Source organism: Naegleria fowleri (assembly GCF_008403515.1).
Source record: "Naegleria fowleri strain ATCC 30894 chromosome Unknown tig43, whole genome shotgun sequence".
NCBI classification, from domain to species: Eukaryota; Heterolobosea; class Eutetramitea; order Acrasida; family Naegleriidae; genus Naegleria; species Naegleria fowleri.
In genome coordinates this window covers 313,791-327,841 of record NW_025407975.1, presented here as the reverse complement: position 1 = coordinate 327,841, position 14,051 = coordinate 313,791, and the positions used below count along the sequence as shown (strand labels likewise).

The 14,051-nt window shown below is 36.8% G+C and overlaps 5 protein-coding genes across 5 annotated transcripts; 3 read left to right on the top strand and 2 right to left on the bottom strand.

Moving 5' to 3' along the window:
- Nucleotides 1-191: 191 nt before the first annotated feature.
- Nucleotides 192-1,628, bottom strand: FDP41_005123 (uncharacterized protein; the record flags this gene model as incomplete). The annotated part of the gene is made up of 3 exons (XM_044708614.1): nucleotides 192-823; nucleotides 988-1,242; nucleotides 1,337-1,628. 3 exons carry the CDS (start codon nucleotides 1,626-1,628, stop codon nucleotides 192-194), a joined length of 1,179 nt encoding a protein of 392 aa, XP_044560509.1.
- Nucleotides 1,629-2,236: 608 nt separating this feature from the next.
- FDP41_005122 (uncharacterized protein) lies at nucleotides 2,237-6,661 on the top strand (the record flags this gene model as incomplete). Its single annotated transcript, XM_044708613.1, has 3 exons — nucleotides 2,237-3,754; nucleotides 4,171-4,186; nucleotides 4,485-6,661. The coding sequence occupies 3 exons, from the start codon at nucleotides 2,237-2,239 to the stop codon at nucleotides 6,659-6,661; spliced, it is 3,711 nt and encodes a 1,236-aa protein (XP_044560508.1).
- Nucleotides 6,662-6,835: 174 nt separating this feature from the next.
- FDP41_005121 (uncharacterized protein) lies at nucleotides 6,836-7,754 on the bottom strand (the record flags this gene model as incomplete). The annotated part of the gene is made up of 3 exons (XM_044708612.1): nucleotides 6,836-7,132; nucleotides 7,283-7,489; nucleotides 7,551-7,754. The coding sequence occupies 3 exons, from the start codon at nucleotides 7,752-7,754 to the stop codon at nucleotides 6,836-6,838; spliced, it is 708 nt and encodes a 235-aa protein (XP_044560507.1).
- A 981-nt stretch (nucleotides 7,755-8,735) lies between these two features.
- On the top strand, nucleotides 8,736-9,908 carry FDP41_005120 (uncharacterized protein; the record flags this gene model as incomplete). Its single annotated transcript, XM_044708611.1, has 2 exons — nucleotides 8,736-9,584; nucleotides 9,687-9,908. The coding sequence occupies 2 exons, from the start codon at nucleotides 8,736-8,738 to the stop codon at nucleotides 9,906-9,908; spliced, it is 1,071 nt and encodes a 356-aa protein (XP_044560506.1).
- A 389-nt stretch (nucleotides 9,909-10,297) lies between these two features.
- FDP41_005119 (uncharacterized protein) lies at nucleotides 10,298-13,995 on the top strand (the record flags this gene model as incomplete). The annotated part of the gene is made up of 6 exons (XM_044708609.1): nucleotides 10,298-10,534; nucleotides 10,629-10,768; nucleotides 10,896-11,423; nucleotides 11,489-11,954; nucleotides 12,106-12,699; nucleotides 12,865-13,995. 6 exons carry the CDS (start codon nucleotides 10,298-10,300, stop codon nucleotides 13,993-13,995), a joined length of 3,096 nt encoding a protein of 1,031 aa, XP_044560505.1.
- Between the last annotated feature and the right edge of the window lie 56 nt (nucleotides 13,996-14,051).

The window sequence follows — 14,051 nt, the reverse complement described above, 5'->3', positions numbered from 1 at the left end:
AAAAGCTAATAAAATTATTGAATGATGCTGTCATTGAACCACCTTAGTGTCACTTCACTTCCATTATTCTCACAAGAAACCAAAACACTCAACAGACAATATTTTGAGATGCATCACCATCATCAGCAACAACAACAACAAACTCTCACGTGACCCATATTCCTTAAAGACTGTGATATTTATATTGTTTGTTACTGAATGTCAATGACGATCTTTCCAACTGTTCTTTGAGATTCCATTTGCAAATGTGCTTCCTTCATATTTGAAAGACTGAAAGGGTGGAGAGGAATCTTTTCAAAGACTCTATTCTCTAAGAGTACGTGATTCATCAACAAGTGAAGATCCTTCACATTTCGATCCAACATGACAAAATGGAAACGTGGATAGCAAGAGGAGAATGATCGCAATTTGTTCATAGCGAGGAATGATCCAACCTTTACGAGATTAGTAAAATTCAACTCTGGCTCAGTGGGAGGTGAAATGGTTGTGAAAACAGTATATGGACTTGCATCTTTGCATGACAAATGATGACAGACATCATCATAATAGTAATAACCTCCAACACAATCGAGAACAATGTCCACATAATTGACACCATAATTGGTTTTCAATAGTTGGCAAATACTTGGCAACTCAGAGTCTGATTGGTGTGTGATGTGAGAACCTGCCTTGGCTGACGTTTTTGTGTAATCAATAATGCCATCTGCTCCTAATGAATCGATCACAAATTTGGCATTTCTTTCAGAGCATACTGCATAGACCTTGGTGTTGAAATATCTTTGAAGAAATGTTTTTGCAAACAAGACTGCCACAGAACCAGTACCTAAATAGAATATAGGATCATTGCAAAATTGGATCAAAATAATTGACAACATGTGAAATTCACAACAATTAAGGTGTTCACAGTTCACAAGATAACAAGTACATTAAAATTTAAGGTTGTCATGCATGAGAAAATTTCTAAATTCTTTCGAGACGACTGCTTACCTCCTGAGGCTCCAATAACTAAAATTCTCATCTCCTTCCTGTCTTCTTGATTGAGAGGATTTGAAATTTTATTCTTCACTCCAAATGCCAATTCTCCCTCTCGATCTAAAACTTCACCAATGGAAGGATGTCTTCTGTACATTTCCATTACGGTACAACCAACGAGTGGAAAAGCACATGCTTGTTGAAAGGTCATTTCCGAAGGTTTTAATACAATTTCATCTTGTTCATAACATGCATATTCGGCATAGGAACCTTTTTTTCGAGACATTTTCAAATTTGGAAAGAAATTGTTCAAAGGATGAACATGAGTTTAAAAGATTCTTATTGAAAACGAATTGAAACCTACCTGTCCTTTTGTTTGTTAAAAAACCACACACTTCATCTCCAACTTTGAATCGTGTAATCTTGGAGCCAATCTTTTCAACAATTCCGCTTCCATCTTTACCCAAAATACATGGAAATTGCACTCCCGAGATCATTTTCATGGCTCCTGCTCTCAACTTGTAATCAACAGGATTGACCGAAGCTGTCTTTAATTTGACCAACACTTCGTTTGCTTTTGGCTCCGGAATGGGAATATTGTCACGAAGAATAAAATTGGGTTCTTCACAATAATTTTCAATGATTTGTGCTTTCATATTCGAAAATGATGATGATGCTTCTGCTGCTGGATGAAGTGAGTGTGTATTTAAACAGAAAAGGTCACTCTTCGAGGTCCAAACTTGGGATTTTTTTGGTGGTGAGCTTTGCTGTTTGAAGCGTGCGCATTAATTTGTTGTTGTTTCAACTAATTCAAATGGATGCGATGCGCATCGCATTAATTGAAACAATCTTCTAAATCGGTGGAAATATTGATGCTTGGAACGGACGCCCGATATTCAATATCGACTGAACATTAAGCTGAAAGAAATTCCATCCTCAGATGATTCTGTCATGCAATTACGAATAAGTGGACTTGAGAGAGTTCACTAAAAGCTTCAACCATGGGCCAAGTGAATGGATCATCGAAAACCAGAAGCTCGAATTTGAAATTAGAGTGAGAGTTTGCATTTTGCTACTCTTGATCGGATTTTAAAAATTTCATTCCACCTAAATGCGTCTTTGCTTTGCCATTTTGATCGTGGAAGTGTTGTTTCTGTTCATCACACAATTTAACGATTGCGATGCTTTCATATCCACACATTCCAATGATCCATCATCATTCTCATCAACCAATAGAAAACGAATTAAATTATTATTCACTCCAATGCCAGCGAAAGGACATTACAACCCTCACGTATCGATTATTAAACAAATCATGAATGATGATCGATATGAAATTTCAATGCCGATCGCCAATTTTTGGACATCCAATCTAACGAAATGGGTTCATGATGATTTTTCGAATTTTAGAATCATTTCAAACACTCGGGAAGCATTGGATTCACAAGTTAATCCATCAACTGTTAAATTTTATTGTTACGGAGATTGGATGGCCGTCAATGCTTCAGAGTTATCGCCATTCGAAAGATTAAAGACCATTTCAATGCTTTCTGTGAACGCTTACAATTTCTTGATGGAAAGATTTGAGAATTTTCCAGAAGAAAGACCTGATATCATTGTATTAGATATGGTGGATATATATTTTGCATATTACGACATGTTTCAGCAATTGAATATCAAATATAATCATAGTGTGAAATTGTTGACCATTGCAACCTCTTTAACAGATTTTTTGGAGACTGATTATTTTCCTCTCCATCATCCAAATGTATTTTGTGAGTTAATTTGGGGACTATTCACAGATCACTTGGTTGGAAAAGCTTCCATTCTTCATCCTTATTATCAGTATTTCAAGTCAAGACTTTGGAAAAGATCTTTAGGATCCATGGCTTTAAGTTTCTTTACTAAATATGGCATTTATCCACTTGCTCGATCCGTATTTCACTTCAATGGAATTTGGAACATTAGAACCAAATACAAGAAGAATTTGATCTTTGGACCATTCTCAAAACAATGGTATTATGAATTGGCAGCTCAGTATCCAACACTAACACTGACCGTTCCAGGTGTGTTGGAACAAGTCGGGTTAAAGTCATATCCTCGTTTCTTTGATGTAGGATATAGCTTACCCTTACATCCAGATACTCAAGACACTGAGTTAAAAGAATGGCTTGATTCCCTTGCTCGTCACAATCACAAGGTCATTTTCATTAGTACGGGAAGTCAATGGAAACTCAGTGAGGAATCCAATCGAAAAATTATTCGAGGCCTCTCATTACTGTTGAAAACTCATCGAGATTGGCATGCATTGATGAGAGTGGAGACCAATCAGATTGCTAAATTGCAACAAGAATTGGAAAGAGATGTGGAATGGAGAAATAGAGTCAATATCACCGATGCATTCCTCCCTCAATTATTCATTCTCAATCATAAGGCAGTTTCTTTGTTTGTGACCCATTGTGGATTTAACAGTGTCAGTGAAGGTCTGTTTTATGGTAAACCCATGATTGGTATTCCTATCATGGCCGATCAATTTGTCGTATGTAATCGATTACAAGATAAGGGAATGGGTGATTGGATTTATTCAAAATGGATTGAACCAGAAACATTTAGTCAACTGATTGAAACAACCTTATTGAGTGAACAGAAGCAACAAAAGGTGGAATGGGCCAAACGATTGTATCAGAAATATTCTGGCAATCCAGACAATATTCATCAAGTCATTGAGTTTAAAATGGATTATTTTGATCATCACACGACATTGATGGATGAACAAACTGGAGTAAGGGCTCCAGTGTTTTGGCCTTACGACTTGATCCTCTCAACACTGCTGCAACTGGTGCCTGTCCTACTTGTCTTGAGGTGGATGATTCGATGGTGCGGTTATTGCTCTTGTTGTTGTGTTCGAAGACGAAGGACCTTTGAAAAAACAAAAATCGAGTAAAGTAACTCTGAGCCAATTCTCTGAAGATTGAACAGGCTGTTTTTAAAAGACAGATCCTCTTCTGGTCTTGAATCCAATTCTCTTTCAAACTCTGAATGAGAAGAAGCGAGCCTACTGACAGGAGAGTTATCTCTTCAAGTTCCAAAACAAAAATGCTCAGCTTTAAAAAGCCAAACTTCAAGGAAACCAAAAGGACGGTTCTCCCTCGGATACATGACCAAATGCTTTTGAATAATGCTTCTCAACAACAACAGGGAAATCCCAACGGAGGTATGATTGTCTTGATGATGATGATACGAGTTTATTTGAATAATTTTTTTAAACGTTTGTTTGATTTGGTAAATTATTCCATTCTGTGTGATGATGATGATCATGGAAATGATATGAAAAACAAAATTCATTTAATGAATGTGAATATGGTGATGTTAATGGTGTTTATTATAATAATTGATACAAATTTGTAACTTTACATTCGTCGGATCAAAATGGTGTTACTTGTCAAATGATTGCTGGATAAATTATTGGCATGGGTGAACCAAAAAATTCTTCTCGTCAACAACAACAACAGGCATATCATCATCATCGTCCTTTAAAATAGCAACAACCTCTACTTCCACTTCCATCAATAATCCAACCATCAATACCCAGCTCTCCAACAGACCTCCATTTCCTCTGACACGTGGAAACAACAATGGATCTTCCAGCACTCAACTAAATACACAATTCAACCAAAGAACAAACACAACAACAAACCATTTCCGTACGAGAAGCTTTGGGACGGGTACCCAAAACGATCTTGACAACATGATGATGTATCATCAACCACAACAAGCGTACAATCGATATGGTCAGAACATATCCACTTCCTTTACACCTCCTGATACATTTGACTTGATGGATTACGAATTATTGTTGATGCAACACAAGAAACACATTGAACAGCAACAACAGCAACAATCACAAGTCAATGCAGGTGTCACCTCTCCCAACAAATTCAATCTTCAACTTCCATTGGCAAATATGCCTTCCAACACAACAACAAATGCGAATACCACACCCCGGGGTGCTACAACGCCACGTGGAGGTACCACGACACCACGAGGTGCTACAACACCAAGACGAGAACGAACGGATCAAAATGCAACAGGAGAAGAGGGAGCTGTGAGCGAGGAAGAACCAGTGAGTCCTGCAGCAGCTGATGATGCTTCAACTCGTGGTGTTCCCCCCAAACTTATTCAGCAACCACAACAGCAAAACATGAACACTACCTCATCAACAAATCAAAATGCTACTGATTTACTTTTTCACAAAGTTACTCCCTCTTCTTCAAATCAAGCAAAACCTAAACAACCACCTGTCACACAAAATCTTGATTCACTATTGACAATTGAGTTAAAACCAAGGAGAAATCCAGCTCTTGGAAATGGAATGCTTCAAGAATACAGACCTACCACGAGTCCTCTTGTGAGATATATTGCTACCTTTGTTCCTCATAAACGAGGAGGGGTGCATAAGGTCAATGTACCAATACCTACCATTTCTGCACATAGCGGATCTGGATCATCACTTACATTTACACCAACTGATTTAATTCGAAAAGCTCTCGAGCTGTACAGGAGAGAAACTGATTTAGAACCCATTTCGAATGATGACAGAGCTTATCAATTGAGAGTTGCCGAGGAAGACGGACTTCCCGATCTTAGTTGGCCAACATTAACAAAGGACAAAACAGTTATTGAACAATTAGGAAATGAAAAATTAGTACTGGTCTATGACCGAGACTTTCAACCAGTTTCATCGAGTGGATCGCTTGCAACTGACGACGAAAATTCTTCAAATAACAAAAATAGGAAGGAACTCAATATTAAGTTCGGTGGTGAGGAAGTTTTCACTAAATTCAATTTGGAAGATATTCGATTACAAGTATATTTACCTCCAACAAATCATTCATGTACGACTCCTGTTTCTTCAAATCCCAATCCAAATATATTTACAACAGGAATGTCAGCCAATACTCCTCGAAATTATTTCAAACTTGTACCAGTATCTCCAGAATTATTGCTCAAAGATTTGCAAAAAGTACTTTGCCAACGTTTTTCCTTGAATCCCAAAAAGTATACTTTACGTTATATTGGAAGAGACAATGTAGAGAGAGAAATTAGCAAAAATCATAGAGACAAAACATTATATTCGTTAGGAAGTTTGATTGAACGAGTAGTGCTTGTAAGAACGGCACCTTATGAAAATGATTTTGAGTCAACACCTAACAAGGACCTTTCAGGATCTCCAAGTCAATCAAGCTTGGCTGGAGTCGGGTCACCACCTGCGTACGTCATTCCATTCATGACACCCTATGACAATACCGAAAATGTGTATCATGTTATCAAGACAAACAAGTTTGGATCAAGACAAGAGAGAATTCTTAGCTTTGATTCGGAAAATATTTATAATAGCAAGCCAGCTTCTACATTTCTTGGCTTCCAAAGTAATAGATCCACAAAACATCCAAAGAGACCAATTACTAGTCTCAAAACTGTTGAATGCGATCCTGCCAATCCAAAGTGTTTTACTTTAGCCTTTGAAGATGAAACATTATATTATGAAGCCAGAACAGCTGTTGAGGCTGAAACTATTGTAAAAAGACTTGAGCATTTGTTGCTTGTGAAAAATCATCCAATGTACAGAAGAAACCGAAATTCATTTTCTGCTGCTAGAGCTTTGTCTGATTTAGCACCAAGAAGGTGATTCTTAATTTATTAGTACAATTTTCATCAAGTTGTATACAATTTGAACAACTTGTTGTAATACAATAATTTTTGTTAAGTTTACAATTCGATAAGATGTTCATCATTGAAGAACCGCATCATCACGTTTTTCAAATTGAAACTGCTCAGCAGTTCGTACATGTATCAATGATCCTTACTGTGACTGATTTGGATTGACGAGAGGAACATACATGACACCCATAACACTTTGCTTTTTGACTTTGCCATTCACATCTTTGTCAATGACCATCAAGTCTTGAGACCATTCACCGACTGGAATCACCATTCGTCCTCCAGGTGCCAATTGATCGACGAGTGCTTGAGGCAGTGTTGCAGCAGCTGCTCCCACGTGAATTGCATGGTATGGTCCATGTTGAGGACAACCCTTCCAGCCGTCCCCTCGAAGTAATTCTATCACACCGCGTTGAACAAGTTTTTTCATTCTTTCACTCTTCACATATAAGTGTCATTTAGTTCAATTTTGTAACAGTAGTGACAACGTTGTCAAGCATTTCATGTAGTTAAGAAGAACAAGTGAACATGTTCGGATGTGAACAAGTGAACATCATCTATCACCTCTAACATGGTTGTAAAAACTTACTCTCTGTTCAATGTTATTCTTTCCAAATGCATACACTTCTTCGGAATATTCAATTCCCACGACTTTGGTGTTGGGTTCAATACGATCGGGATCTGGAACCATCATTTCAGCCATACAGGCCAACAAATAACCACTTCCACTACCAACATCCATGGCACGATTTCCAGGTTTGAGATGATCTTGCAACAATTCCAACGCATAGGCGTGCTTTTCAAATATTCATCATCATGATTATTTGAAATGACGAAATTTATTTTCAAAAACCTACCATATGAGGTGCGGAAATGGTTGCTTCATCACTAATCGGAAGAGGTCTATCTTCATAAGCATGCGGAATCCATGCATTTCTGCAAAATAATGCACGATCCGTTGCTTCCATTGCTTGTTTAATACGAGGATTGGTAATGATTTTTGCCTTTGAAAGTTTTGAAACCAACTCGTGGTTGGTTGTGCCACTGCATCTCCAAGCCATTTTTTGTTGTGTGGTCACTGTGAATCAATTGAGTAGTGATTTGTTTGGTTTGGTTCGAAATGGTTGGATTGATATTTATGGAAATTGTATTTACAAAGAAAATGGAATTTTGATGTCAAGTCTTTAATAATTTCGATGGCCTTCACATGCCTAATTGCTGAAAAGATTGTTCGACTTGTATCCTCTTCAGTATATGCTATATTCGTTAATAACCAAGGTTCTCGAGATTAATTGTTGGGCGTTCACAAAAACAAATTCACCAAATTTGGACTTAATGTCAACCACTAACTTCAATGTCTTCATCATCAACAACAGTGAAAAAAGCTGTGTGTGTTTCTTGTCGAAGAAAGTGCTGCCTTATTGGAGGTATTAAAACACACATGAAACGGAAACACAAAAAAACTTCTTATTATTCTATTGAGGAAGTCGTAGCAAAGAAAGAAGAAAATTCTCAATCCACACAGTCAAGCAAATCACAAAAGAGGAAAAGAGAGCAAGCTTCGATACCTGATGGATCGACAACAAATACCTTCAAATCTTCAAGAAAGACGAAAAAACGGACCACTTTGTCATATCTGTCCATGAGCAAGTTGTTACAACTCAATTTATCAGCTTGTGGAATCCACTCAGCTCAGGTTGTCCTTAATGAACGAAACGTATCGAACCTCTGTCACCAACACACGAATGAACATTGAATGAGTGCAAAAGAAGACTCCTGAAAATGTGATCAGAGAGGTCATAAGTAGTCAGCGTCCACATGACTCAAAGGAGGTTTATATTACACCTCTATGAGGGTGGAACTCGTAAGAAAACTGCTCCGTCGACGTCCATCAATGAAAGGAGGCATAACTGCGACCATAAAGCAACAACACTCACTCGATTTAAATATTAAATTTCTAGAGAATGTTGTCGAGAAAGTAGATTTCGATGTTCAAGCGAGCGAAAGTGTTTTATGAGAATCTCCGCAACAACAATAAAAAAATGTCTTCCTCACAAGCCTCTCCTCCTTCCTCTGATGTGATGAATTTGAATGAATCAAAGAGGATGACAATGACGACGGCATTGGTAGAAGCCTCTCCTCCAAAACAACCAGCACAACAGCAACAATTGGACAATACAAAATCATTTCTTGTTCAATCCTCTCCGATTGTTTCTTTCATTTCGGGAGCAGTTTATGGATGTACTTCCGTAGCAGTAGGTCAGCCTTTGGATACCATAAAAACCATCATGCAATCATCGGCAACCATCAATCAACAAAATGCAACCACGTTTGGAGTGATTAAATCAATTTATAACAAGTATGGTTTTTGGGGATTTTATAGAGGTTCTCTTCCTCCGTTAGTGACTGCATCAATTTTGAGAAGTTTACAATTTGGTGGTTATGCTCTTGCACTGCAATTTATTATGGACAATCATGTCATGTCAAAGAATGATTTTCGAAAAGAAAATTTGAACGTTTTAGAGGAAAAACGTTTTGTTCTTCATCCTGAAATGTTTGTAGCTGGATGTTTTGGAGGAGCTGCACGAGCTGTGGTCGAAACGCCAGTAGAGTATCTCAAAGTGAGACGACAGACTGATCAACCATGGAAATTATTAGAGGTATATCGTGGATTTACAGCAACATTATTGAGAAATATGTTCTTGTTAGGAACATTCTTTGTGTTTGTTGATTTTTTCACACAAGAATATAGAAATTTACAAGTGAGACAACAATTAGCATCGCTATCTTCTGATGAAGAACGAGAACAAGCAAAAGGTTCACATTTTGAATTTAAAAAGTTGTCCCCTTTTTTCACTGGTGGCGTTTGTGCAACGTTGGCATGGTGGCTGGTAAGTTTTTTCAAATCGTAATTAACTTATGATTTAAATTACTAACTTTAACAAATATAATATAAAATAACTAAATTGACACAAAATGGAATTATAATTTAGGTCTTCCCGTTGGATGTCGTTAAAAGTCAAATTCAATCCATGAAACCAGATGAACAATTAGGAGTTTTCCAAAGATTATCCATTGTTGGAAAGACACTTGGAGTGAGGGGTTTATTTAGAGGAATAATACCCGCATCAATGAGAAGCAGTTTGGCCAATGGTGTCTCAATGATTGCATTTGCCTATGTTTCTTCCTATCTCAATCAATGGGACAAAAAGTAAAAAAGGTTTCAAGTTATCTGTAAGGACCTAACCTCGTTGACGAGTATGATGCATCAGCAGAGTTTTTTGATCTTATTTTCGTTCATTATTATTTCCATATTAAATTTTGAAAAGTTCATGAATATTAAATATTTTCAAAGTGAAGAAATGAATTAATTCAGAAGAGATCAAAAGAAGAGATAATTTAACAATTACCCTTTTTGACACTCAAAAAAGAAAGTTCATTCATGTGCCTTAAAAAGGGCACCCCTTTGATTCAAAAGAAAAAAAGCGTTGAATACAACGAATTCGTTTTCTTCTTTTTGCAAATCGAGTCCTTTAAAACAACAACAACCTTCATAAACGCGATCACTCTCTCAATCCGTTTCACACCACCAAATACGTTCGAGATGGCCTCCTTGTCATCCACCACAAACAACAACAAGACGTCTTCGACTCCTTTTCATCACACTCTCACCACCGATCAAGTCTTGTCCTTCTTCGGTGTTGAAAGCATTCGTACTGGTCTCACTGAGAAACAATGTGAAACTAATTTGAAACTCTATGGCCGTAATGAATTGCCAGCGGAAGAAGGAACTCCATTATGGAAGCTCGTATTGAAACAATTTGATGATGTTTTAGTGAAGGTAAGAAGAAGTGAATCTGGTGGATTGCGATGATTTGAATTTTGAATGACACTTTGATGTGAAAATGAATGACACAATTAATGATCATCTTTAGATTCTTCTCGGAAGTGCTCTCATTTCATTCGTGTTTGCTTGTTTTGAAGAAGAAATTACTTTGGGTACTTTTATTGAACCATTTGTGATTGTCATTGTTCTTGCTGTGAATGCTTATATTGGTGTAAAACAAGAATCAAGGTAGGTGAATGATAAAAACAATGCAATGGATTCATAATTGGTTCGTATGAATCATGGATGGATGAATGGATCATCACTATTTTGATGGATGTCACATTCGAATGTGAAAAACGCACACCGATCAAAGTGCTGAGAAAGCCATTGAAGCATTGAAACAATATGAAGCCAATCGTGCCATTGTCATTCGAGATGGAAATGTTAAAGAAATTGATGCTGCTGAACTCGTTCCTGGTGATCTCATTAAAATCAATGTTGGAAATACTGTTCCAGCAGATGCTCGATTAATTCACCTCGATTCTACCACTCTCAAAGTGGATCAAAGTGCTTTGACTGGTGAATCTGTGAGTGTGATGAAAGATCCAGAGCCAATCAAGCAAGAAAAGATTGAACTTCAAGGAAAAACAAATATGGTCTTTTCGGGAACTCTTGTTGTGTATGGAAAAGGTTTGGCAATTGTCACACACACTGGAATCAATACTGAAATTGGTAAAATTTCAACGAAATTGTCCAATCAAAAGAAGAACAAAGAGGAAGAAGAAGAAAATTCTGAAAAGACACCTCTTCAAAAGAATTTGGATCAATTTGGTCATCAGTTGACGATTGGTGTTGGTATTATTTGTGTCATTGTGTTCTGTATGAACATTCCACATTTTAAGTAAGTTCAAAATAGTTGACAAGTGTATATTGTGGTTTATATTACTGTGTGAAATTTGTAAAAAGTGATCCAATGTTTGGAGGTTCTTGGATTCGTGGAGCCATTTATTATTTGAAATATAGTATTGCATTGGCAGTTGCTGCAATTCCTGAAGGACTGCCAACTGTCATTGTCATGACATTTTCAATTGGAGCTCAAAGAATGGCCAAAAGAAATGCAATTGTTCGTTCTCTTCCTGCAGTAGAAACATTAGGAGCATGCAGTGTCATTTGCAGTGACAAGACTGGCACTTTGACCACCAACAAAATGTCTGTCTGTCGAGTGGTGACAGTTGAAAACATTGAAGGTGATCATGATGTTCAATGGAATGAATACACAGTTGAGAATTCACAATTCCAACCAAGTGGAAGAATACTCTTAAATGATTCCATTCCCATCACTCAACCATATGAATCCAAGAGTTTGATTGAAACTGCAAAAATTTGTTCTCTCTGCAACGATGCTGCACTTATTTATAATGCTGAAAAGAAGGTAAGTGTTTGTGAGTTCTTGAAAAAAACATTTAGAATTCTTATTGAGCTTTTTTGAACTCTTTCATTTTGAATTTTTTTGACCTATTTCCTAAAATGTATTATTGACTTGTTGAATTCGATCCAATGAAATCGTATGAATCCCATATTAGGACGTTGAAGTTTCAGGTGAACCAACAGAAGCTGCATTACTCGTTCTTTCAGAAAAAATCAAAGCTCCAAAAGAATTTGGAATTTCAGAATCATCCGATTTATCCATTCGTTTAAATCAATATTCCAAATATTGGAGAGAAAAATACACCAAAGAATTCACTCTCGAATTCACACGATCCAGAAAGAGCATGTCTGTCTATGTCAAGGAAGGAATTTTATTCTGTAAAGGAGCTTTTGAAAATGTCATTGCTCGATGTGATCGTGTGCTTGCCAACTCGACTGGAAAGATTATTCCATTGACAGAGAGTATGAAAACTAAATTAATGAATCACATTCGAGAGAATTTTTCAGACAAGTTGGCATTAAGATGTTTGGCAACTGCCTTTGTTGAAAAGAAATTGACCAAACAAGATATTTCAGATCCAGAGACATTTGACAAGATTGAAATGAACATGGTCTTGACATCGGTGTGTGGATTAATTGATCCTGCAAGACCTGAAGTGAAGGGAGCAATTGAAACGTGTCGAAATGCTGGTATTCGTGTGATTGTGATTACAGGAGATAACAAAAATACTGCTGAAGCCATTTGTAAGGTAAGTTTCGAACAATTGTCATTTTCAGTGATGGAACATTCACAATTATTGTTTGTACTTGTCACCTTGTCACATATGAATCTTTGAATGTTCATTGTTGCTGTCTGATTGAATATTCATAATAATAATAATAATAATAATAATTTTAAAACTTATCAACAACAGGGAATTGGTTTATTCAATGACATTTCTGACTCATCCCAATCCCTGACTGAACAAAATCTCTCTTTCACTGGAAAAGAATTTGAAGAAATGTCACTCGATCGCAAACGTCAAGTCATTCAAAGTGTAAGACTTTTTTCACGAGTTGAACCTCAACACAAACTCGACGTTGTTCGTTTAATTCAAGAACAAGGATTAGTAGTAGCCATGACAGGCGATGGTGTCAACGATGCTGTTGCTTTAAAACACAGTAATATTGGTATTGCGATGGGTTCTGGAACTCAAGTCGCACGTTCATCAGGAAAGATGATTTTACAAGATGATAATTTTTGTTCGATTGTGGCGGCCATTGAAGAAGGAAGAGTGATTTTTAACAATACGAAACAATTTATTCGATATCTCATTTCGTCGAATATTGGAGAAGTGATTTCAATTTTCTTTGCATCTTTGATTGGAATTCCAGAACATTTGAATACGATTCAATTATTATTTTGTAATCTCGTCACAGATGGTTTGCCTGCCAACAGTATTGGTCTTAATCCAGGATCTCCAAATATTATGAAAGAAAAACCAAGAAATCCCAATGAACCACTTGTCAATGCATGGCAATTTGCAAGATATTTAATTGTTGGAACTTATATTGGAGTGAGTACAGTGTTGGGATATATTTATTACTTTGTGTATTTCCATGAAGGACCTCAAATTAGTTATCATGATCTTGTGAATTTTGGAAAATGTGATCCTATGAGCAGTGCTGTGAATTGTTCATTGTTTGATCGAGAAAATTTAGCAAGACCCTCCACCATTTCACTTTCGATTTTGGTATTTATTGAAATGTTGAATGCATTGTGTTCCATTTCAGAGTATGACAGTATTTTTGTGAATCCACCCACACGAAATATTTATTTGATTTTCTCTGTGGTATTGAGTATGGTTATCCATTGTTTGATTTTATACGTTCCAGGGTTGAATGTATTGTTCAATGTCTATCCCATTAGTTGGCATGAATGGCAAATTGTGATTGCTGCTTCTCTTCCAGTCTTGTTGGTTGACGAGGCGTTGAAATTCATTGGACGAAATTTTATTGAAAAGAAGAATGAGGTGGAGAGATTGTCGAGCAAGAAATTGGAATAATGGAGTGCTTCTATTAGAACTTTTTGAACGATGAGACCTATTAAAACACTGCAAAC